This window comes from Crotalus tigris, unplaced genomic scaffold, assembly GCF_016545835.1.
Source record: "Crotalus tigris isolate CLP2741 ecotype Arizona unplaced genomic scaffold, ASM1654583v1 scf7180000020815.588926, whole genome shotgun sequence".
Taxonomy (NCBI): Eukaryota; Metazoa; Chordata; class Lepidosauria; order Squamata; family Viperidae; genus Crotalus; species Crotalus tigris.
Window position 1 is genome coordinate 147,914 of NW_024098197.1, and position 26,141 is coordinate 174,054.

At 43.0% G+C, this 26,141-nt stretch overlaps 1 protein-coding gene across 1 annotated transcript; it reads right to left on the bottom strand.

Annotated features, from left to right (window-relative positions):
- Positions 1 to 305: 305 nt before the first annotated feature.
- On the bottom strand, positions 306 to 19,332 carry SCN3B (sodium voltage-gated channel beta subunit 3). The gene is made up of 6 exons (XM_039368532.1): positions 18,435 to 19,332; positions 12,769 to 12,932; positions 9,835 to 10,060; positions 4,584 to 4,722; positions 3,049 to 3,149; positions 306 to 1,473 (listed from the first exon to the last, which is right to left on the bottom strand). The coding sequence occupies exons 1-5, from the start codon at positions 18,487 to 18,489 to the stop codon at positions 3,086 to 3,088; spliced, it is 648 nt and encodes a 215-aa protein (XP_039224466.1). The 5' UTR covers positions 18,490 to 19,332; the 3' UTR covers positions 306 to 1,473; positions 3,049 to 3,085.
- Positions 19,333 to 26,141: the final 6,809 nt, after the last annotated feature.

The window sequence follows — 26,141 nt, forward strand, 5'->3', positions numbered from 1 at the left end:
GCCATTTTTTCCCCACTTTTCCTTAGCTGTGCTACTCCCTTTTATTCTATTGGCTCTTGAAAGCCAATAGAATAGACTCTCTTGAATAGAGTCTAATTCTATTGGCTTTCAAAAGCCAATAGGAATTGTCCAGGCTGTCTCTGCCCTGCTGAGCCCGCCAAAAGTCCCATTCTGCAAACGGTGCTGCACCAGTTGAGTAGTCCTCGACTTATGACCGGTTGAGTAGTCTTCGACTTAGGACCAGTTGGGGGTCGCGGCATTAAAAAGGTTGAGAACCACTGCATTAAGACATTTTGCTTCTCATCCAAAAAGCTTCTTCAGTTCTGACTGCTAGAACTGAAGAAGCTTCTTGGATGAGAAGCACAAACGTCTTAAAGAAAAATCAGGAAGTCCACTTGCCTTTAAAATAAAAGCACCTTTGAGAGAAGGCCCCAGGTTGCTAATTCCTTTTAGAAAGGTTAACGAGGAGAAGATTGTAAAACTTAAATTTATCTGCTACTGGTGTGTGATGGGAATCCATATTAGTATAGTTCTACTTGCTATTTCCCTCATCCAAAACTGGCCAATAAGGAAACATAAATTCTGAATTATTTCCGGACAATGGAACACCAGCCTTGCTATACTTTCAACAAAGCCAAGGTTGACTAAGATTGCACTTTGTTTGCGTTCTTCTAATCTGGCTGCTTGGCCACGGTGGTGACCCTCCCAAGCACCAAAGGGTGACCACTTGCCTGCTTCAGATATCAGTGTTCGGTGAAGAACTTTCTTCTGTCAGCTTTTGCTACCATCATTTCAAAAGCTTGCTCTGGAGATTTGCCTAAACCTATCACTTGCATGATCAGGAACTTATTCTTCATACTTGGAATTCACTCAGGACAAGCATTGGATTGACCTTGGCCCATGTCAAGGAGGAAATTAACAAAATTATGCAATCACTGGAAGCTTTCTGCTCCAACTAATGCCTAGATGGTGATAGTTTCAAGGCTACTGTGGTCATCTCCACAACATTTCCAGCTTCCTGAGTTCTTCTCCTGCTTCTCTCTTGTAGGTTTACAATGAGCTCAAACTTTTTGATTCTTAGCTTTGCCTGACTGCCCCACATTGGGACAGGGACACTGGGACTCTAAATTAATTCCAGACTGAAGACAGATGAAGGTTCAGGGTGGAGAATGTCCTGGTGCAGCTGAGATGGCAAAGACCTCAATGAAAATCTACTTTAGGGAGAGATGCAGTTAGTATTTACAAAACTGGGACAACGATGGGATGAACGGTGCCATCCTGACCTCTTGGTCTGTCTCAGTTTGTCTCAAAGGAAGGCAGTTAGTCAACCGGTTGCTAAGCTCAAGATGGAAGCCACCGATGTCTCCCTGGAGGAGGAAATAAATCTAGACAGCCTCATGATTCCACCTCGTGGAATGAGATTCCTTTCAATCCGGCTGCAGTGATTTCTTAGTCCTGGAGTCTGCAGGGCTCCTGAAATAGAAAAGAAACAGGATGCATTGTAAAGACTGACTTGTGAAACCTGGTTTGTGAGCACCGCAACAATTAGCCGTTGGGAGAAATTCACTCAACATCTTTTTCGAATGGATCCATGGACTGACATCCAGTTCCCTTCGCGGGTTCCAGATCCCTGGATTCTGCAATGTAGCTGGCATTATTTATATATTTGTTGCCTCCATTTATTTCATCCATTCAGCTATTTACTCTTGGGGGGGGGGGGGAAAGCCTACATTAACGGAAAGGGCATATAAAAATGTGGATTTTTTTTTTTTTTAAAAAGTGAAAAGTAACATTCAGAACAAAGAAAATGGTTGTATCAACTGGAGATGTTAGGTGAAATGGAATTCACAAGTGTACGTAAGGAAAAATGAAGAGTAGTGTGAATTTTGAAGGGTCATTTAGGTGAGATGGGCGGGACAGAACATAAAAAAACAAATATTTTAGAAGGATTTCAATATGTAATATTTAATTTAAAAAAAACCCCTTCAAATGCATCATGTTCCTATATTCTTAAGTCTTCTGCATCACACATGATGTTTTATGCCTCGTATCTCTTTAGAGCCATGGTGGTGCAGTGGTTAGAATGCAGTATTGCAGGCTAACTCTGCCCACTGCCAAAAGTTCAGTTTTGATCGGCTCAAGGTTTGATGCAGCCTTCCATCCTTTCGAGGTTGCTAAAATGAGGACCCAGATTGTTGGGGGCAAATATGCTGACTCTGTAAACCGCTTAGAGATGGCTGTAAAGCTCTGCCAAGTGGTATATAAGTCTAAGTATGAGCCGAGGTGGCGCAGCAGTTAGAGTGCAGTACTGCAGGCCACTTTAGCTGACTGTGTTCAGCAGGTCAGTGGTTCAAATCTCACCGGCTCAGGGTTGACTCAGCCTTCCATCCTTTCGGGGTAGGTAAAATGAGGACCCAGATTGTTGGGGGCAATGTAAATATATATATATATATATATATATTGTCAAAATAATGATCACCAAGAGAATATCTATCAAAAATAGAATTTAATCCACCAAGCTTTCGTCAAATACATTTGACATCGTCAGGGTTAAAAGGCAAACGCCGGGGGAAGTCTTATATACAGTTGTTTAATGCCTGTTTCCGGCTCTTGAAACAGGCATTAAACAACTGTATATAAGACTTCCCCCGGCGTTTGCCTTTTAACCCTGACGATGTCAAATGTATTTGACGAAAGCTTGGTGGATTAAATTCTATTTTTGATAGATATTCTCTTGGTGATCATTATTTTGACAATATGAATACCCCCAAGAGTCGCATTTTTGTTTTTATTTATATATATATATATATATATATATATATATATATATATATATATATATATATATACACATACATACACATTGCTTACTGGTGTACACCGCTTAGAGAGTGCTTGCACTTAAAGCGGTATATAAGTCTCATAAATAAAATAAAATAAATAAAATAAGTGCTGTTGCTATTGCTATCTGGATTTATTTATTTATTTTTACTAGATGGAATATCCTGAGCTAATCTCTCCTTTATCGTGAGTAGAGCGTTGTCTCACCTTTGTTGCAAACGGCACTCTGGTGCAAATTCATCTCCTACTCCTCCACAGGTATAGCACAGTTTTCTTTATTTTCCGACGGGATGGCGAGGTAGTTGGTACTAGGGAGCAAAAATGGTGTTATTTGCAGAAGAACCCTAAATACTCAAGTGTGCATTTAAGGAGAGCCCCACCGATTGAGACCAGCTCGGTAGCATCATCTAGGTTAGGATTTCTCAACCATGACAATTTCCAACCATGTGGGCTTCAGTTCCCAGAATTCTAGAGCCAACAATAGCCATTGCTGAGAATTCTGGGAGTTGAACTCCACTCAATCAGCCAAGGTTGGAAAATACTGATCTAGATAAACTTGGTTTCAAAGAGCTAAGCAAAGACCGAGGTGGATAGGAGACCATCAAAAAATACCCAGAGTATTAGCTAGTTGGGAAAAAATTCTAGGAAAAATTCTAGTGGTATAGCTTTGTCAAAGCAACTATGTAGATGTGTTCATTGGATTACCTAGAATCTAGTGTGGTGAAGGAGTTATGGATTTTTTAAAAAGTGTTCACTGGTTTTATTGTTTTTACTGTCATTGGTGAGCTGCCCAAGGTTATGTTGTATAAGATGGGTAGCCATGTACTTTATCTAATGGAATAAAATGTGCTACCTTTATTAAGAATGGATAAAGCAAAAATCTGGCATGCAAAGATCCAGAATTTTATCTCTAGCAGATTAGGTGAGACTGCTGTTTCAGGCCCTCTCCCCACCCCCTTTCTGGATGGCCTTGTTTCTCTCTGTGCTTCTTCCCCCCCCCCTGCTTTGTCAGGAGTATCCGTAAGTTATGATCACAAAAATCAAGATGGCACCCTCAGTGGTGCAACTGAAGGTTTGGTTGCAGTTTGGTAGGCACCATTGGGACTTGGGACTAGGCCTGTTGGATACTCTGTAGTGTTTGCAGGATCCAATCTGGATTCGTCACTGGGACCAGGGGTTTAGTTTTCCGAGCTTTCTGATTCATGCTGGAGCCCATCCTGAGGGACTATCTCTCTAGCAGAGTGTGTGCTTGGGCTATTCTCTGGGTGGTATTTATATGGTGCCTAGTTGTGTGGCTTTTTGATTGTTGATTGGGGTGTTAATGGCCACCTATTAAGTCATTGGTTGTTGTTTCCTTGTGCTAGCAAGCCCTCGCTTCCTAAATACTTGATAAGTTGGTGGTAAATCAACACTCCTGTTGACTGATTTAGTCATTTCCCTGGCTATTTTTGTACCTGCTCGGCCAACAATCTGAGTAGCTTAGTAGCTGCAAAATTGAATATATGTCCTTGCTTATTGCAATGAACCAACTCTGTGGTTTGTTCTTCTCTTTCTGGCTGCAGTAGAGAAACAGGTACATCTTACAAAGGATCTGAACTCTGATTATACTGTAGGTTGACCTCAGCTAAGTCAGCCTGAGCCACTTTTCTGTTTTTCCCCCTGCTGCTGAAATGCAGTTTTACTTTCTTCTTCTTCTTCTTCTTCTTTTTGCTTCCCAGGATGCCCAGCTTTTCCAAACTCACGCATTTTCCTGGGCGGTCTCCTCTGCTTTGGAGACTTTTCGGTAGCAGTAAATCATCTCAATCAGGAGCCACAATGTGAGGAAGACCAAGAGAATATACATCATTATTGCAGAGATGAAAGAGGTTACATCTTTTCCAGCTGTAGAGGAGATTTAAAAAAAAGAGGGGGGGGGAGATAATTCCAGGATTGATCCATATGAGCAAAACCCCTTTCATGTAATCAAGTCTGTGGAACTTAATTTTGCAGGCAGAACTGGGATAACCCTGAGCTTCTCTAATTGGCTGTATCTTCCGTGAAATTAAAAAAGAGGGATGCAGATTTTCTGGCTTGACCAGTAAGTTTAGTAAGCATTTCCAGGCACAGATATTTTTTTTTTAATAGAGCAAATGGGGCTACCTAGAAAACTTCTGGGCATATTGCAAGTGAGAAGCTGCATCCCAACGGTTGCAATTCAGCAGTTGGCTGCTGCAAACCAGAACAGAACCGGTTCCAGTCCCCCTCCTGAATTGTACTGCTTCAGAGCATTTGAACTTTTAACCACCTCTAATCATCTTTGTTGCTCTTCTTTAGACTCTAGAAAAAGTACAGAGAAGAGCAACAAAGATGATTAGAGGTCTGGAGGCTAAAACATATAAGGAATGGTTGCTGGAATTGGGTATGCTAGTTTAATGAAGAGAAGGACAAGGGGGACATGATAGCAGTGTTCCAGTATCTCAGGGGTTGCCACAAAGAACAGGGAGTCAAGCTATTTTCCAAAGCGCCTGAAGGCAGGACAAGAAGCAACGGATGGAAACTAATCAAGGAGAAAGGCAACCTAAAACTAAGGAGAAACTTCCTGACAGTGAGAACAATTAACCAGTGGAACAACCTACCTCCAGGTCCCTTCTAACTTTATTATTATTATTATGGATCATCGCACAGTCAGCCAGATGTTCAGACTGGATTTGGCATTTTGTCTACCTATCGAGTCCTTACCCAGGACCTGGGATAGGCAGATGTGGATATTATTATTATTATTATTATTATTATTATTATTATTATTATTATTATGGATCATCGCACAGTCAGCCAGATGTTCAGACTGGATTTGGCATTTTGTCTACCTATCGAGTCCTTACACAGGACCTGGGATAGGCAGATGTGGATGTTTGATGGTATTACAGGTATCGTCGCAGGATGGAAGCAGTTCCTAATAAGGCCGCCTTTTGCAATTGACTAATAGCAAATTTGTCAATGCCAATGGTGTTCAAGTGGTGCTCCAGTTGTTTTGGGATTGCGCCCAAGGAGCCTATGACTATTGGTACTACCCTTGCTTGCTTTTGCCACAGTCTTTCTATTTCTATTTGTAGGTCTTTGTATTTTGTTATCTTCTCCAGTTCTTTCTCTTCTATTCTGCTATCTCCAGGCACTGCCACGTCCACTATCCAGACTTTTTTGTCTTTCTTATCGACAATTGTTAAGTCTGGGGTGTTATGTTGCAGGTGCTTGTCTGTTTGAATTCTGAAGTCCCAGAGCAGTTTAATTTTATCATTTTTATGACTTTCTCTATTTTATGATCCCACCAGTTTTTGCTTACAGGCAAATGATATTTTTTGCAGATCTTCCAATGCACCATTGTTGCTACTTTGTCATGCCGCTGCTTGTAATCAGTTTGTGCAATCTTCTTGCAACAGCTTACCAAGTGGTCCACTGTTTCTTCAGCTTCTTTGCATAGGCGGCACTTACTGTCTGTTGCTGTCTTCTCAATTTTGACTTTGTATGCATTTGTCCTTAAGGCTTGGTCTTGTGCAGCCAGAATTAGTCCCTCGGTCTCTTTCTTCAATTTTCCTGCTCTTAGCCATTGCCAGGTCTTATTATTATCTGCTTTCCAGCTATTTTTTTCATGTATTGGCCATGTAGTGCTTTGTCTTCCCATGCCTCTATTCTGTTCTTCATTTGGTCTTTCTTGTAGGCCAGTTTTGGTCTCTCCAGTAGTCAGTAAGCCTTCCTGATATATTAATTTCAGTGCATCTTCATCATTGTTCTTCAGATATTCTTCCAAAGCCATTTTTTCTTCTTCAACCATCTGATGTACTTGTAGCATTCCACGCCCACCTATTTGCCTTGGTAGATAAAGTCTATCAATGTCACTGCGTGGATGAAGGGCGTGATTCATTATTTATTATTATTATTATTATTATTATTATTATTATTAGTATTATTATGGATCATCGCACAGTCAGCCAGATGTTCAGACTGGATTTGGCATTTTGTCTACCTATCGCGTCCTTACCCAGGACCTGGGATAGGCAGATGTGGATGTTTGATGGTATTACAGATATCGTTGCAGGATGGAAGCAGTTCCTAGTAAGGCTGCCTTTTGCAATTGACTAATAGCGAATTTGTCAATGCCAATGGTGTTCAAGTGGTGCTCCAGTTGTTTTGGGATTGCACCACTTGAACACCATTGGCATTGACAAATTCGCTACTGGTGTTCAAGTGGTTGTTGTTGTTGTTATTATTATTATTATTATTATTATTATTATTATTATTATTACTTCTGCAAGACAAGATCAAGATTTGTTTTGACAGTCTAGGTTTCACTAAGAGTTATAGCCACAGAGATAATCTTGGACCTTCAACCATCTGTTTAATGACCGTTTGAAGTTATGATAGGGCTGAAAAATGTGACTTAATAACCGGCCCTTTATTTATGACCATTGCAGTGTCTTGGATGATCAAAAACAAGGAACAAACTTTGGGTGTTTGGCAACTGGCATGCATTTACAGTGGCCACAGGGTCACAATCCGCAACCTCCCTAGGGGGCTTCTGACAAGCAAAGTCAAAGGGGGAAGCCAGATTTCCTTAATGACTGTGTGATTCACTTAACAGCCGCAGCAAAAAAAAGGTAATAAATTTGGGCACAACTCACATAGCAACTGCACTGCTTAGTGACAGGAGTTTCAATCTCAACTGTGGTCATAAGTCAAGGACTACCTGTAGCTGTTGTTACTGTTATTGTAATGTATGAGCCATTGTTCTACCAGAATAAAAAGCTAGACAACAACAACAACAACAACAACAACAACAACAATAATAATAATGTTAGAAGGGACCTTGGAGGTCATCTAGGCCTCCTATACCTATACCCTAAATCAGTGGTTCTTAACCTTTTTGAACGAATCGCCCCCTTGAGCCAATAAGGAAGTTGTCATCGCCCCCCCTCCCTGAACATAACCTCTCAATCACAACATAGGAAATAATTCTTCAATTTATGCAAACCCTTTTTTTGTTTTCTTTAAAATTGTCAATCAGGACATATCGATGCAAATAATTTATTTCCAGTCTTTTCCCCGTATCTCCCATATTCTGGCTAATGGCATGCCACAGTATGGGTAGAGGCTGCTGCCCAACGCACATGAAGATAAGCGATGCGTATTCACATAGGTACGGCGTTCTGTACTGAAGCTAGTTGGAGGAACATTTGAAAACGCAATTCAATCCACTAATAGCGAGCAATCTGATGTTTTTGTATGACAGATATACAACAATTCACTATACGAAAAAGCCTCAAAAGTGTCCCCAAAACTTCTCGCTCCATCGCCCCCATATTGCCCCCTTTTCGTTCCATCACCCCCCTGAAAAATGAAATCACCCCCTGGGGGGGCGATATCGCCCAGGTTAAGAACCATTGCCCTAAATCATTTCAGACAAATGGCTGTCCAGTCTCTTCTTAAAAACTTCCAGTGTTGGAGCATTCACAGCATCTGGAGGCAGGTTGTTCCACTGGTTAATTCCCTCTGTCAGGATATTTCTCCTTAGTTCTAGATTGCTTCTCTCTTTGGTTAGTTTCCATCTGTTGCTTCTTGTCCTGCCTTCAGGTGCTTTGGAGAATAGCTTGACTCCCTTTTCTCTCCCTAGGTCCTCCTAGAGGACCTAGGAAAGAGAAGAAGGCAAAACATTTAATAATAATAGTAGTAAAGTTGGAAGGGACCTTGGAGGTCATCTAGTCCAACCCCCTGCTCGGGCAGGAAACCCTACACCATTTCGGACAAATGGCTGTCCAGTCTCTTCTTAAAAACTTCCAGTGTTGGAGCATTTATGCTTCTGGAGGCAAGCTGTTCCACTGATTAATTGTTCTCACTGTCAGGAAGTTTCTCCTTAGTTCTAGGTTGCTTCTCTCCTTGATTAGTTTCCAACCGTTGCTTCTTGTCCTGCCTTCAGGTGCTTTGGAAAATAGCTTAATTCCCTCTTCTTTATGGCAGCCCCTGAGATATTGGAATACTGCTATCATGTCCCCATCATTTCTCACAACCTAATCTGAAATGCACATTATGATCAACAAGTTCCTCCCAGGCAGTTAAAGTACTGATCTTTGGGGAAACAAGAGTGTGACTACATGAAAAATGATCCCAGATCACCATTAGAACAGGGGAAGGAAGCCAAGAGCCACTGTCTCCTAAAAAACCAAATGTTTCTATCCTCCCCACTTGCTCAGTAGCCTCCCATGCACAGTAGGTGCCTTCTGGAGACATGGACACAGCTCACACAAGTACATGCAGAGTCACTCAGCCAACATACTGCAATGGAGGAAGAGTGCCATGTCTACACCCATCCTGATCAGACTGTCCTTTGTTTCTGTACTTTTACTTTCCCTTCCGCAGATGTTCTGCTGAAGAGCAGGGGAAAGAACCACAACGAAAAGAAGAAAACAGACAGGGATTTTGGGAAGGAAAAAAAGCAGAGGGAAGAGAACATAGGGAAGATGTTGCGGGGGCGAGAGCTGTGGGCCAAAAGGAAGCAGAAAGAACAACACACAACAGTGGGAGAGAGAACGCAACATTCTGCTCCCAGGGAATAGCTCAGTAAACTGAGCTGTGGATGAATTGTGGATAATTATTGGTGGCACCAACTCAAGGCAAAACTGGGGTCATTGGAGGGTAGGAAAAAAGAAGTGGTAGAGAACAGTTGGTATCATTACTGCAATCTTGACCTAATGTTTGACGTATTTTTCCGAAGGATCATAAGACAAGAAGCAACAGACGAGAACTAATCAAGGAGAGAAGCAACCTGGAACTAAGGAGGAATTCCCTGACAGTGAGAACAATTAACCAGTGGAACAGCTAGCCTCCAGAAGTTGCTGGTGCTCCAACATTGCAGGTTTTTAAGAAGAGACTGAACAACTACTTGTAATCCTGTATTTGCAAAATAAACCTCGGCTACTGATGTTAACTTAAAGTCTGGAGATGGGACCCCTTGTGTTAGCCTACCATCCTCCACCACTGTGAGATGAATCAGTGTCGAGCTGGTGAAGATGGGGTGGTGGGTCTCAAAGAGGAATTCCCGGGTGACATTGCAGGTGTAGATCCCTGAATCGTTCAGAGAGATGTTGAGAACTGATATGGAAACGTCCTGCATATCTGCACTTCCGTTCCACTCCAGCCGCCCCTGGAAAGGACTTTCAAGTTCCCGTTTCTCATTGTTGTATTCGTAGATCTGTAAAGCTCCAGAAAAAGGAGGCACCGCTTTAGCGATAGCCCTTAGACTCATGTATACCACCCCATAGTGCTTCACACTATAAAGTTTTATAGGCCAGAGCTGCTTTGAGATTGGCAGAAAATTAATTTATTTTGATGCTAATCATTAAAAACTACAGAAAAGTGGATCAAGGAGGAAATGTCATCTAACTTCATTTTGTAAGCTAGAGTGGCATTTTTTTAAAGTGTCCTTGAACTTCGCATCTTCTTTTCTGGAAACTAACTGATGGGCATCTCAGATGCCTATAAGTAAGAGCAAATGCCAGTCAATTGCAGAAGCGTCTAACTTCACCCATCGTTTTGTCCGATGACGGAATCAAATGCTGATTTCTAATCTAGGAAAGCTCCCTAGAAGAAAATGGTGGTGTTTTTGGAATACTTCTCAGTTAAATGTCGGAATGATGCAAGGCCATGATCCACAGTTGATTGACCTTCCCAAATCTGTTCCTTGTCTAAAAGATGTTTACCATATTCTAGCAATTCCTCAGTTTATAGTTGCTGTATAAGCGCTTAGCCAAAAGATTACTGATTGTGCTTACTGGTCAATAATTTTCTGGGTCATCGTCTGCTGTTTCTAAAAAAGGGGGGAAATGATAAATACAACCCACAATCCCTAGGGATTTGCTTAAAATATGTGAACGGTGAGCCTCAGATTAGCCCCATCATGAAATGCTATTTTTTTTATCTGAGATTAAACTATTTCCAGCAGCTTTCTCAGATCTTAACTGGGAAATTAAATTGTTAACGGCAGCTGCCCTCACCAGTGGTCAATTCCATATGCTCGCTGGATCCAGGGAATTCTGAAACTTCCATAAAACAGGACTCACCACCTCCATATATTCACTAAAATATTTTTTCCAGGCTTTGGGCATGATATAGCTGCATTGTTTTTCCTAGCATTTTTACATAACTGCAGAGTCCACATGCTTTGGGGGGGGGGGGAAAATCAACCAAGTATTAGTTGTGACAGGATTAATTAAAGGAATAAAGGGATTGGGAGATCTGTAATCATTTGCCAAAACAGAGGAGAGATATACTAGCTAGCTTTCCGAAGCAAGATGCAGCTATTTATCTTTGATGACTTCTCATAGTCTCTTTCTCTTACTCTGAAAGAGTTGCTTAAATAATTATTATTGTTTGTCATACAGTCCCCCAGATATGCAGACTGGATCTGACATTTTTATCTACCTATCAGATCCTTCCTAAGGATCTGGGACAAGCAGATATTGATGTTTGTGGTATTAAGAGATATTATCGCAAGATGTAAGCTGTTCTGAGTAAAGCTGCCTTTTGCAATTGACTGATGGTGAATTTGTCAATGCTGATGGTGTTCAAGTGATGCTCCAGATGTTTTGAGATTGCACCCAAGATGCCTATTATTATTGGTACTAGCTTTGCTTTCTTTTGCCAAGTGGTTCTTTTCCCCCCAGGTATCATCATCATCATCATCATCATTATTAGTACTATTACTACTACTTATGGATGTCCTGAGGACATCCATACTACTTATGGATGTCCTGAGGAGATTTGGAATCAATCCATGAAGCCACATAGTTGGGCAATATTTAAAGAGTTTAAATGCTTTTGTAATTCCTGAATTTTCTTACAATATTTTTTATCACAGAGATAAAAGAGTTAGACAAGAGGAAGGAAAGATTGAAAGATGGAATATTCTGTGACAAGGAAACTGTAATTGCTTTATCCATATTGGGGGTGGGGGGAATCAAAGTCACCTGGAATGCCATAGGTCCCCTCCATCTAGAAATAAACCCAACTCTATTTTTATACTCTAACACCCCCCCTCCCCTAAAAGCCAAATTAGATTTACATCCTGTCTTTCCCCTAAGGCAGAATGCACATCCCTCCTTCCTCCATTTTTTTAAAAATCCACAGCAACAATCCTGTGATGTTGACTTAAGCTGACAAACTGAGTGGCTGGCCCAAACTCGCCCTACGGGCTTGCAAGGGTGAGGATGGATTCAAATCTAAATCTCCTCAGATTTAATTCATGGCTCCGATCACTATCACACATCCACCCTTTATAAAATTGGATATTCCCCCTCCCCCACCATCTCTTTGCCAGAACACCTCTGGCAAATAGGAGTAGCTTTTTCCTGCAAACGTATTGCAACAAAACCCTGCTGTTATGGATCAGGTTCCATAAACAAGGGCGCCTTTTTAAAGAGATTCCCTTTCAAGTGTGATTATATTCAGAGAGAAGATATTCCAGTCCCTCTGTCTTCTTTTCTGAAACTCCTAATCCTAATTTCCAGTTAGCATGGCCATTTCCTATCATTACAGCAGGGGTCCCCAGCCCCCGGTCCATGGACCAGTACAGGGCCACGGCATGCCAGCAACCAGTCCGCACAAACAAACAAAGCAGGCAGCACACAAAACCACGCACTCTCTGATCTACGGAAAGGCCTTTTTCTGGTCCCTGGTGCCCAGAAGGTTAGGGACCTCTGCTTTATAGGATCTCCCATGGACAAAATACCCACCCCCATAAAAGTATTTTAAATCGGATCTCCCTTCCCATTCATCCTCCTACAACTTGGAAATTTCTCCTAATGTTGAGTTGAAATCTGCACTCTTTCTGAGACCCTGTTCCCATTTTTCCCGCCCATTTCCCTCGGTCCACACATTCAAGGTACAGAAGTAATCACTCACGGCTACATCTTGCCCTCCTTCGGGCTTGTAGAACCATTTCACCAAGGTGTTAGCAGAAACCTCTTCCCGCTTCATACAGGAAATGCACAGGAGTTTCATGCGCGATCCTTGCACGGCCTCTGTCTCCGAAGGGACCTCGACGCAAACGGAAGAACAAATGCCGACTGGATAATGATGGAAAGGATGCCACCCAGGGTCAGTTGGAAGGTGGAGAAGACGTGTGACCATTGCCAAGTTAGAAAAGAAAGAAAAAGGAAGATCAATGCACAAGACACATGAAATGACACGCTACTCAACTTGTTTCTTTCTCGCTGAATGAGAATAAAGTAAATAAATAAATAGCCTAGTAGTGAGACCACACCTGGAATACTGCAATCAATTTTGGTCGCCATACTACAAAAAAGATGTTGAGACCTTGGAAAAAGTTCAGAGAAGAGCAACTAAGATGATCCAAGGCCCGGAGACTAAAACATATGAAGAACGGCTGCAGGACTTGGGTTTGGCTAGTCTAAAGAAAAGAAGAAATAGGGGAGAGATGATAGCAATGTTCCAGTATTTGAGGGGCTGCCACAAAGAAGAGGGGGTCACGTTATTCACCAAAGCACCAGAGGGCAGGACAAGAAACAATGGTTGGAAACTAATCAAAAAGAGAAGCAACCTGGAATTAAGGAGAAACTTCCTGACAGTGAGGACAATTAACCAGTGGTACAGCTTTGCCTTCAGAAATCATGGGTGCTCCATCACTGGAGGTTGTTAGGAAGAGACTGGACAGTCACTTGTCTGAGATGGTATAGGTTTTCTTGCTTGAGCAGCGGGCTGGACTATAAGACCTCCAAGGTCCCTTTCTATTCCATTCCATTCCATTCCATTCTATTCTAAAAATTTTAATTTACTGTTGGCGTTCTTGAAGAAGGATTAAAAACTAAGATTGGAAAAGTTGCCTTTCCCCAGATGATCCTAGACCATAATCCATACTAAGCACCAATTTTCGACAGAATTGGCTGGATCTCCTTCAGAACCAATGGACTCATTTGGGGATGTTGAATAACAGGAGTTCAGAATTGATAGCTTTGATTCTGCTCATAGTGAGTAAACTATGGAACATATATCCTAAGGGAAGGACAGGTTCCTACAGAAATTGCTGATCTATCCTTTTCATCTGGTATGGGAGGACTGGGATCAAATAGGCAATCTTTGGACAACCGGAGAGCTTCTAACGAGTTATTTTTTATTGTTGAAAAGTTATAAATCACTCTAGCAACCGATTTTTTTCAAGGACAAATCCTATTTATAGATTCAGTTTCCAAACTCTTGCCCATGTTTCCTTTACCGGCTCTACAGAGCAGACACTCTGTTATCGTCTGTCCTTTGTTTTGGAAACGCTCAAATTCGTTCTCGGCATGTTTGTTTAATTGCTGCAGAAGACTTAATTTGAACCCTAGTTTTCAGTTCATCAAAATTTGACGGTACCAACAGAAGAGAATGTTTATAGCTCAGGGTCAAATTGTGGGGTCTTTGGTGCTTTCTGAGCTTGGTTGTTTTGTTTTGTTTTGTTTTTGCAGACATTTCATTAACCAACTAGGTAACATCAGCAATGCTTCTAGTTCAGGGCTTTTCAACCAGTGGTACGGGTACCACTTGTGGTACATTGGCACCTGGCAGGTGGTACGCGACCATTCTAGAAAAGTGGTAGCGGGAGAGGGAATGAACTGAACCAGTGGCAGCACCGCACAAGCCTGAGCGAGAGATGGCTGGAGCTGCAGGGCTGTCAGGGCTCAGCGGAAGTGCCGTGATCAGCGCCAGGCTCCAGCGGGAGCTCGGTGCTGATCCTGATGCTTCTGCTGAGCCCAGAAGAAGCGCCGATCAGCTGGAATGTTGCAGCATCTCCAGGGTCTTAGTGATTTACATTCAGATGCTTGGCAACTGATTCATATTTATGACGGTCACAGTGTCCCAGTTTCATGTGAAGTGACCAAACCTGCTGCAACCACCCAGCAGATGGGGGGGAATAAAAACCAAGCACCCCCCACCCCACCCCCGCTGCCAATCCTCAACAGAAATGCTCACAACAATGAAAACCTAGGACAGGAGGAAGAGCGCCGCCGGATGGGCAGGCAGGTGTCTTGCTCGACTGTGGCTTGGGGGGCACTTTTTTCAGTGCCATTGTAACTTTGAACAGTCACTAAGCAAACTGTTGTAAGTCAAGAACTATCTGTACTTCATCACTTTTTTTTTTTTTTTTGGTCCACAGGTTTTTGACACCTTGCTAGGCGACTGGTGGTACTCGGATATTGCCATATCCTAAAAGTGGTACAATGGGTGAAAAGGTTGAAAAGCCCTGTTCTAGTTCCTTCTAGCACTGACGATTATTACCTAATTGAATAATGAAATATCTGCAAGAAAAGAACCACATTCAGAGAGCACCCAAAGTTTGAATGGCTACAAGATTCTATGAGTTCATGACTAACTGGAGTAAATTTTATGGTTTAGAAAATGTCATGAAAGCTGTCTCCGGTACTGAACAAAACAAGACAGTGCTACTTTTCAGAGACATGTAAGTGGGTTCCCCCCCTCCCCCCATTTTCTTCGTACGAACTATTGGAACCAAATGCTCAACTATAGAGGAAACTGGTTTGATCCAGCATAGTATATTTTGGGGGGAGAAATGCTGCTATTTTTAACTATTTGGACTTTCTTTCTTATGGACGAACAGTCGGTACATGTTACATCCAGCCTCCAAGAGTGACAGATCTTTGTCTGGTATAAACTATGCAGCTGTATCCAGGGCTTTTTTCGTCATAGAATGCCCAGAATGGAGTTCTGGCACCATTTTTGGATGGAACTTTGTAGGGTAGGCAAGGCAGGTTGTATAACGTGTGTGAGTTCTGGCATCTTTTTTTTTTTTTTTTAAATAAAAAAAGCACTGGCTGTATCCCCCAGACACATGGAATGGAAGAAACAAAATTGAGATTTTCCTGAGCTGGAAAATGTCAGATTGTTTTAGAGTTTTATTTATACTAAAGGGGATTTCTGTGTAGGATTTTTAAAAATCTCCCTGAAGTGTCATCTGCCTGATCTAGAGGAATGGTATGGACATAATATATCTTGACTTCAACAAACCATTTGATTTGATAGATCATTAAAATTTTGATTACCAAAGTAGAGAAATATGAACTGGATGGCTGCCTATTAGGGATATCCATGGTTGAATTGAAAACTCTACTCAAGAGACAGTGGGGTCCTCTGAACTGGGTTGTTTTCTTGCAGACATTTCATTACCCAACTAGGTAACGTCATCAGTCAATTCAACCCAACTCAAGAGACAGCTCATCAATGATTCCTCATCAGACCTGGAAAAAGACACTTCAAGCTTCAGCCCTGAGTCTCATACCCCTCTATATTTCATTCATAACTTTGCTAAAGAAGGAAATAATTATCACACCCACTACTAGTACAAATCTTGGTGGAACACCTAATAATCTAGAAGATAAAAACAACATTCAAAATAAGTTTGTCAGTTTAGAGAAATGGCTGAATCATCACACCTTCCCCCAGTGCATCTCTTCATATGTGTGGAATTCCAGCAACCTAGTTAGCATGTTGGCTAGTGATTATGTAAGATGAAACCCAAGACAGACCAGATCAGAAAAAAGTTGCTCTGTCTTCCATGGCTGGTCATATGAACAGTGTTAAACTCTATTAAATCTCAGGTTCAAGAGCTTCCAAATCTCGGCAGAACAGTGTCTTTCGGTTGCTTTCCACAGATTGAGGACAAAGATTTATAGAGGCTTCTAGGTTAATCTCCCAGTGGGCCTTTCTAGGTCCAAAGTGATTCACACCACTCTGTGTTTTAATAATAGTGGCCCGTATCTCCATTTGCAACACCTTTTCCTTCTGCAAGCTGCCCAATCCCTGCCCTTTTCAAGCAGAAAAGTTGCTTGACAACTTTTCAGCTCTCTCCTAATGATTGGGGATGTGACATTTGAGCAGACAATATAAAATCAGAACGCAGAAGAGATATGGGTGGTATACAGTCATTGTTTTTTTTTTAAGCCCCTTTCATAGGGAGTGGAATTGAGGTTGCTTTTTATGCTTTGCTTTATTATTGCAGGCCCTGTGGCAATTCAGGGCAGGATTTGTGATTTTGTAGCTCAGCATTTTGAGGTCAACGGGTTCAAGTGTGGCCACAGTTATTGTTGGGACCCTCCGGGCAGTGAGTGCCATCTTGTTCAAGCCGCTGCTTGAAAAGGAAAAGAGATGGCTGGAGAGAGGCAAGGAGGAGGGGGAGAAGAGGAAGAGAACAAAAGGGGAGGGACTGTTAAATCTATCTTTTCCCTATCCTCAAGAAACCTGTGTGAAACTGTCAGATTCGAAACAAAAAGGAAGACAAATGGCCTTTTCCATTCCTAGTCCCTCAAAAGGTGGGGTGATTGAGCTAGAAGGAAAAGCAAAGAGCATGGGGGAAGGGAAGAAGATCAGGACATCAAAATGGGCAGGTACTAGGGGGATTATTTATTTATTTGATTTTTATCTTGCCTTAACACTCAATAAGTAACTCAAGGTGGTGAAGATGTCTAATCTCCTTTCTCCTTTCTTTTCCCACAACAACCACATTGTGAGTTAGCTGAGACAGAATGACTGGTTCAGTCACCCAAAACTAGAACTCACCATCTCCTGGTGATTGGCCCAAAGTCACCCAGCCAGCTTTTATGCTAAGGTAGGACTAGAACTCACTGTCTCCTGTTTTGTAGCCTGGTGCGTTCACCACTAGACCAAGCTGGCTTGCTAAGAATTGACACCAACCTTGATGGCACATACTCAAAATTGGGGTGGAGGCTAGAGTCATTAGTCTAGGGTCCCTTTCCTAGAAACGAACCCTCGTGTTACCTGGAATGGACTCAGACCCAAGCTAGGGTGGGGTTTTGTTTGGGGAGGGGGTTTGTGCTTTTGGGTTGGATTTCTTTACAGACCAGCATCCCCTTGTGAAGTTTAGCACTACCAAATCTAACATTAGCCACTGTGAGCTGGCAAGCCAAACCAAACCAAAATACTTTTTAGTAAAACTATTTGAGTTCTCCAGGACTAGAAAAAGCACATTTTTGTACAGGGTGGGGAGATTTTAACACAGAAAGCTAGTTGTGGGAGGAAGAAAATACCCAAGATGTCTAAACCACTATTGGAAGGAGAGGGATTAAAACTCTTAAAGGAGGCGGCATTGCTGCTTTAGAAAAAGCGTTGAAACTCTCTGAGGCGGATCCCTTCCTTCCTTCCTTCCTTCCTTCCTTCCTTCCTTCCTTCCTTCCTCCCTCCCTCCCTCCCTCCCTCCCTCCCTTCCTTCCTTCCTTCCTTCCTTCCTTCCTTCTCCGTTACAACCTTCACATGCCAAAGCAAACCGCCCGGCGCGATTTCCAGCTGAGAAATCCGCCACAAACAACAACAGGCTGCTTTTAATTACAAGCCGCGCTTCTCTCCATGGCAGCCTCTCTCTCCCCGAGGAGCGCCGGTGGAAGCCACCAGATCGTGCCTCCCGACCGCCGCTCCTCCCTTGCACAGGGTCCTGCTTTGCCCTGCCAAATCCAGCTTGCCCTTGACCCCTCCCCACCGCGCCCCGTCTTTCCACTCGGGTTCCCATTGTTCAGGCGGGAGACCCCCCCCCCGGCACCTACCCCAAAGCGCCGCCAGCAGAGTCGAGGCGTAGGCAACCTTTGTCAGCGCAGCCATGATTCCCACGGAACTGGGCGACGGGTTCCTCCGGGGGGCTGCTCAACGGGAGAGCCAAGGCAGTCTGGGTAGGGCTGGGCTGGGCTGGCTTCGTGAGGCAGCGCCGGGTTCGACCCGGGGAAGAGCGGATTAGCTAGGAGCCCGGCGCCTTTAGAGAGCCGTAGGGGCGCTCGCAACCCCGGCCGCCGGTGACGGGGCGCGATTCAGCACCACGGAGAGCGCCACCTGCGAGACTCCCTCCGCGGGCGAGGGCGCGGGCGCCTCCGGGTCCAACTGGGCAGCAGCCGTTCCTCCAGGGCTCCGGCGCCGCGCCTGATGGGCACGAAGCCCCGATCCCTTTCCCCGGGGGAGGCGGCTCGGCTTTTCTCGTTGCGGGAAGGGGCTCAGCGCCCTTCGCTGCTCCAGCGCGCCGCTCGGTCCGACCTCCGACGCCTGGCGCTGCGCGAAGACGAGCGCGGAGAGGTTGGACCGGAGCAGCCTACTGGAGGGTGGGGTGGGGGGTAGAGGAAGCCCCCGCCCCGTAGAAGCATGCGCAGATTTGTCCTTGGCAAAAGCAGGCACGCCCCCACCGCTGAACCCGCGGCTCCCTTGCCTTGCCAGCGCAGGGGCGAAACGGCTGCTGCGCGCCGCGCGCAAACTCGGATGCGCCTGGTTGCCCGTCGCCTGCGCGCCTTTCTCCTGCTGGGTGGGGAAGCGGGGCTTTCTAGGAAACCTGCACCAGCGAGAGTGAGATGGAAACCGTTACTCTACCAGCAGGTTGTTCTGGGAAGTAATGTGGTTGGCGAGGAGAAGAGATTGGGGAGGAAAGCAAGCCAATCCGAGCCAAGCCAAGCCAATCGAATCCAAGCTAATCAAATCCAATCCAGTCGAATCCAAGCCAAGCCAAGCCAAGCCAAGCCAAGCCAAGCCATCTTTTTTGCAGGCCCACACTGCGCCTTTCTCCAACTCTGTGTTGTGGTTTTTGCCCTTCCTACCATCAAGTTTGAGTGCTGTTGGGGTTCATGACCTGGAGGGTGTGTGCGCAAGGCTCCTTGGGTGGTTTTGTTGGAGTAGGCTGAATTTGATCACCTGACTATGAGGATGCTGCGATGATCATAAGACAGAGGGTCAGCTGTAAATCACTTTTTTCTCCAGTGTGTTTGTAACTTCAAACAGTTCCTAAATGAATGGTTGTAAACTGAGGACCACCTGGACTCAAGAAGAGGCCAGAAACACAGTCTTGACACAATGTGCTTGATGTTCTTTTTTAAAATTTGATTCCCTTCCACAGTCCCTTGTGTTTACCTCTAATTCCACTGATGCATTTTATAGATCTGCTTAGAATCTGGACAGGATATGACAAAAATTGACTCCCAGCCATTTGTCATGGAACAGAGACAGCAAAGGCAAGCCAGACAATCTCTGCAACATGAAGACAGGGTGAAGGGTGTCTCTGTGAGTGAGATGCTCAGTTTCCAAATTTGATACCTAAATAAAATAAAGAAATAAGGATGAAAACCTGGATGTCTTCCACCTAAGTCACAAGGCTCAAGTTGATTTTCCTGGATGTATGGAACCAGAGAGTAAATTTCCAGCTTCAGTACCACAGTTTCCATAGCTGGGGATCCATCCCTGCCATAACAGTGTATTTACACTCAGCTCAACACAAGTGCAAGGGCACAGAACTGTAGACAGCTGTTTCACACCAGCCAGTTGGTCCCTCAAACCACGTATTTGCAGATTGAGTGTGTTTCCAAACATTTGGACCCAGACCTTGCCCATTCCTTATCAGAGGATATTAATGTCAAGCAGTGAAAGGAAAACTTTGGTTGTCTTTGCCAAGGATGAAGCCTGGAATTGCTGCCTTTAAAAAGTGTTGGTCCTTGACACTTAGCATAGCAATAGCAATAACACTTAGACTTATATACTGCTTCATAGTGCTTTTCAGCCTTCTCTAACCCATTTACAGAGTCAGCTCCCAACAATCTGGGTCCTTATTTTACCGACCTCGGAAGGATGGAAGGCTGAGTCAACCTTGAGCCGGTCTGGATTGAACTGCAAGTCAAGCCTGCAATACTGAATTGCACCACCATGCACCGCCACTGCGCCACCATGGGAAGGAAGAAAGGCAAGATAGCAATAGCACTTAGACTTATATACTGCCCCATAGTGCTTTATAGCCCACTCTAAGCAGTTTATAGAGTCAGCCTATTGCCCCCCATAATCCGGGTCCTCATTTTACCGACCTGGGAAGGATGGAAAGCTGAGACAACCTTGAGCCAGTGAGAATTGAACTGCTGAAGTGCTGGTAGCTGGCAGTCAGCAGAAGTAGCCTGCGGTACTGCATTCTAACCACTGGGACACCACGGCTCTGAATGTTACAAGTCTCCCTCCTAAAGAGGTCCGTCTGATGGGACCAAGACTTTCTCCATGGTGGCTCCCTCCTTGTGGAACATCATCCCTGCAGAGATAAGACTGGGTTCCCCATTTTGGCACTGTTTTGCAAGGCCCTGAAAACAAGATTTTGCCAGTGGTGTGGGGATTCCAGAATGATACGGAGCCCATCAAGGAGTGATTTGATTGTTGCCATCAGGGGAGTGGGGGGTTTATTGGCTTTTGTACTATATTTAGGATTTTATTTCAGCCATGTGGCCTGAGTCATTGTGACTGAGTTGGGCAGCCGTATGCATTTTCTAAATCAGGGGTCTTCAAACTTGGCCCTTTTATGACTTGTGGACTTCAACTCCCAGAATTCCTCAGCCAGGCACGCCGGTTGAGGAATTCTGGGAGTTGAAGTCCACAAGTCATAAAAGGGCCAAGTTTGAAGAGCCTCTTCTGAATAAATAAAGGAATCACTCTTCTCCTGCGTGACAGACTTTGATACATCCTGGGAAATCAGCTGAAGAAAACCTACCATTAATTTTTGCTTCTCTTCTGCTTAGCAGCCTCAAAGAAGGAAACAGAGCTAGTTGTTTCTATAAAGGGCATTAAAAAAAAATAAATCCTAGGGTTGATTCTGGGATAATCAGAATTCCCATCTAGAGGAAGCGAGGAAGGTGTGCCTTTAATTGCCTCTCAATGTTTGATAGATTTTTAACTGAGACCGTTATCTTGCTTTGCTTTTATTTTTGTCTCTGTCTGTGCTTTATCTACTGCTACTAATCAGGTGGGCCAGCTATATAAATTCTAAAAAGGAAAATAATAAATAAATATCTTCTGGAAGCATCAAAGACTTTCCCCTCCCCAAATTGGCAGAGATGCAAACAAATCCACCTCTTTCTCTCTCATTCCCTGCCCAGATCAGAGAAAGCCACAGCTGAAAAACCTTCCATAGAAATTGCAAATGCTAGAGACTAGCAAAGCCACTCTCTGCACGGGGTTGCTATGGGAACCAACCCAGCCAGGGCAGTAGAGGCAAAAGAGAGAGAGAAAAAATTAAAAATAAATAATTAGATTTAAAAGGGACCTGGCTCTTTTGTATCAAGACAAGGAGATAAGGTGATTAAAGTCAAATAAGGATGAGCTGAGCTGTCTGCGACAGACGAAGGGGAAAGCAGAAACGGTGCTCCACCACGAGAGGCCTCGGGTTCCCTACGATCTTGTCAGAATGAATCCTCATCACGTCAGCCGAAAGTGCAAAATGCAAATAATAAGTGTGTCTTTCCGCATGCTGACTTCTGTATGCCATGGGGTGGGGGAATCAGTTGCGGAAGGAAGGGAGGGAGGGAAGGAGGAAGAAAGGGAGGAAGGAAGAAAGGAAGGAAGCGAGGGAGGGAGGGAAGGAAGGAAGGAAGTGCAAAATGCAATTCATGCACAGATTATTCTATTCTATTCTATTCTATTCTATTCTATTCTATTCTATTCTATTCTATTCTTATCAGAAAGCAAGTTTTTCCATTGTTCATCTTCATCCATAGTTCCATCCTTCTCCTTTTTATCTTCAATTATATCCTTACTTACTGAACCAGCTCCTTCTTCTGGGAAAAACATACTCAGTGGGAAAGTACCTGTTTCACAGAGCAAAGGTTTCAGCATCATTAACCAAAGCTGGTTAATGATGCTGAATGTTAATGTATATGTATGTATGTATGTGTGTATGTATGTATGTATGTATGTATATACATCCAGTCTTCAAGGCCAACTCAGTGTGCCTATGTGGTGATGCAGAGTGATGCTCAGGATTAGGGCTCAACAATTTTGGCTCACGTTTTGTGACTGGGACAGCTGGGCAGGGTTTAAGAGCCACATGGACAACGAGCTAAATTTTGTAGATGTGTTTTGTAGCTTTGGAGGCTTTGGGAAATGGCACCTCTGCAAAAAAAAAAAAAAAAAAAAGGCAGTTTTGTTGACACCTTCCTGACAGACAGTTGAGGGGCAACAAAAGAAGAATGAAGGGGTTGTATTAGCAAGGGAACAAGGGAAAAGAAAAAAAGCTCTCTTTTTGGGAAAAATTAATCTTTCAGTAGACCAGGCTAGGAAACCAACTCATGAATGCTATTTGTTTCTTTGTTTGTATCTTACCTTAATCATTTTTACAAATAACTCAAGGCAACGAACATACCCAACACACCTTCCTCCTCCTATTTACCCCATAACAAGAACCCTTTGAGGTGGGCCCGACTGAAAGAGAATGATCCAAAGTCACCCAGCTAGCTTCCATGCCTAAGGTGGGACTAGAACTCACTATCTCCTAGTGATTGGTCCAACGAGGTAGCGCAGGTGGCGCAGCAGTTAGAGTGCAGTACTGCAGGCCACTTTAGCTGACTGTGTTCAGCAGGTCAGCGGTTCAAATCTCACCGGCTCAAGGTTGACTCAGCCTTTCATCCTTCCGGGGTAGGTAAAATGAGGACCCAGATTGTTGGGGGCAATGTAAATATATATATATATACATTGCTTACTGGGGTACACCGCTTAGAGAGTGCTTGCACTTAAAGCGGTATATAAGTCTCATGAATAAATAAATAAACGTCACCCAGCCGGCTTTCATGCCTTAGAAAAGACTAGAACTCACCGTCTCCTGGTGATTGGCCCAAAGTCACCCAGCTGGCTTTCATGGCTAAGACGGGACTAGAACTCACAATCTACTTCTTCTGTCCTGATGACTTAACCACTAGATGAAACTGGCTCTCAGTTTGAAGATTAAAATAATGCCCACTTAATCTTTAAATCTGTTTTATATTCTACCTAATTTTCTCCACCTTAGTACTACAACAATACCATTAAGATTCAGCTTGAAATACCTATAGGTTTTAGGCGTTTTAGTGAGTTTAGCCATTTTAAAAGTGAATACATAGTTTCATAAAATAGTATATAACTTACCTAGATTTTTTTTAATTTGTAATCATAGTTGACTTTGAAATCTTTATATGACCTTAATAGCCTTGGTACTATATTTTTACTTTGATACTAGCATCTTAAATCATAGTTATTCTTATCGTAAGTAGGCTAAACTTACTGCAGATTTGTTTATTTGTGTCAGAAGCATCACGGTCTAAATAAGGCAGGCATGTCAAACTCGCGACATCACGTGACATTGCGCAATGTATCAGGCCGGTTTGGCCATTGCCGACAATGGGGTGGGCGCGGCTTCCACATGACGCATCCGGCCCGTGGGCTGGCAGTTTGACATCCCTGAAATAAGGCATTCTAAGTGACATAAAATTTAAAATATTTTAAATAAAATAAAAATACTAAAGGTAGATAAACAACCTTCGTAACCTAGCTAATTATATACCCCTACACGTACGGAATGTTAGCCAGTCTGTCCAGGAGCCCCTTTCCTTGTCCTGGTTCTTCTTTTTCCTTCTGGCAGTTGTTCCCAAAATGTCCACTTTCTAGTAGGGAAGAGCATAGTCCCATTGCCTAAGAAGAAGACGAGGGCTCCATAAATGCATTCAAAATAGACCGTGTGAGACACACCTTCAAACAATGTGGTTGGCCGTATAAAACATCTAAAACATTGTCTTTGTCTAAAACATTGAGCAACTTGATGAACTCTGGGGAGTGAATCACTCACTGTTGATATCGCAAGAGTTGTTTCCTTGACCGAAATCACCCAGGTTGTTGACTCTCATTTGCTCTCTTATTATGAGAATGGGGCAGATTGATTTATAGCAAGCCAATGGAATTTAGACTTGACACCAACCAAAGTATAAACAGGATGGAGATTCTGAATGACTCATTGGTGGCTGCAGATTTTGGAAAGAACAGAGCCTGACAGCCAGTATTTAGGTTAGTAGTTCAGAATAAATGCTTTGATTGGGACGAGAATTCTCTGCTGTTGGCATGAGAAGGATTTTGTGGTCTGTGGACCTAGTTTTCACCTCTCACCTCTATGAATGAGTAGATGGTAGGAGCAGACTACAGTACAAAATCAGACCTCCATGACTTTGGTAATGTTTTGTTTGTTTGTTTGCTGTTTGTTTATTTATTTTGGTGATGACTCCATTTCTAAAATAGAGCTAGCAAATTAGCAACCACTTGGGTCCTGGTGTCCTGGTTTGGGAACCACATGGTGAACTTTATGTTGAGCAACTATTCAGGCAAATGAATGCTTCCTTCATTCTAATCATACTGGCCTATAGAAGCTGAAGAATCATCCATTTTACGATGAGGGTTTTTCATTTGTTCAGAAGGAAGCTTGCTTAGTTTCCCTCAAAATTCCATAAAATTTCTTTCACGCTGAGATACACTAGAGACTCCACCATCTATTTTATTTTAGGTAATTTAGTGGCAGATCTTATCAATGTCTTACATGCATCATGACCTCTTAAGATTTCCAGCAAGATATCCAATATTTTCTACTTCCTTTAGGGAAAGTCCAGGTAAGGATGAACATAGCATATCTAATGTATCATCCAAGGATCCCCAGGGGTCTCCCAGTGCCTTCTCAGTGATTTGCCAGACACTGAAGTTATTTGCAAAAATTTCAAACAATTTCTCCTTATTTTTTTATTTGCCAAAGATATAGTTTTTTCATGAAAAATATTTTATTTACATTAATATCTATGCTATTAACATAATTATTTTTTTACATGATTCAATAAATATTCTATGCATCAATTTTATTTTTTAAGGCAGTCAGTATTGAAAAATGTAATCCATACAATTGAAAGCTCTTTGGGGGTCCTCCGTAATTGGGGTGGCCAAAATTAGCTCCTCTGTTTTAAAAGAGCAGCTTAAATTTTGTCTCACTCAGGGATGTCTAATCTTGAAAAGTTTAAGACCTATGGACTTCAACTTCCAGAATTCCCTACCCAGGATGGCTAGCTAGGGAATTCTGGGAATTGAAGTCCACAGCTCTTAAAGTTGCCAAGATTGGACTTTCCTGGTATAAGTTAATCATAGATGCCATTTTCAAGAAGCTCTTCTGCATCTTTTTTGTGATATCTTCCATGAGATCCTGCTCAAATTCCAGATGTGTCCATCATCCCTGATAGAGAAATAGGAAAAAACATCGAAAGAACACAGATTAGTCTGGGACAATATTGATATAAACAGCCAAATTGGTTAATGACTCAATGACCTTGTTTGAAGTCAACACTTGGGATAAATTTAAGGTGTGGCCCTCATTCTCAGCATCTGCTAGTTTAAGAGTTACTGACTTCCCATCATTCATTGGAGGATGTTCAAATTATATTTATATCTGGATCCTTTTCCTCTTGCTTAACACA

Excerpts from the sequence above, each read along its gene's own strand:
- SCN3B (XM_039368532.1), bottom strand. The coding sequence starts at position 18,489 with ATGGCTGCGCTGACAAAGGTTGCCTACGCCTCGACTCTGCTGGCGGCG. Across the intron at positions 10,061-12,768 it reads AAGGAGGGCAAGATGTAGCC|ATCTACGAATACAACAATGA; the intron begins GTGAGTGATTAC and ends GGAGCTTTACAG. Across the intron at positions 4,723-9,834 it reads TCTCACAGTGGTGGAGGATG|CTGGAAAAGATGTAACCTCT; the intron begins GTAGGCTAACAC and ends TCTCCTCTACAG.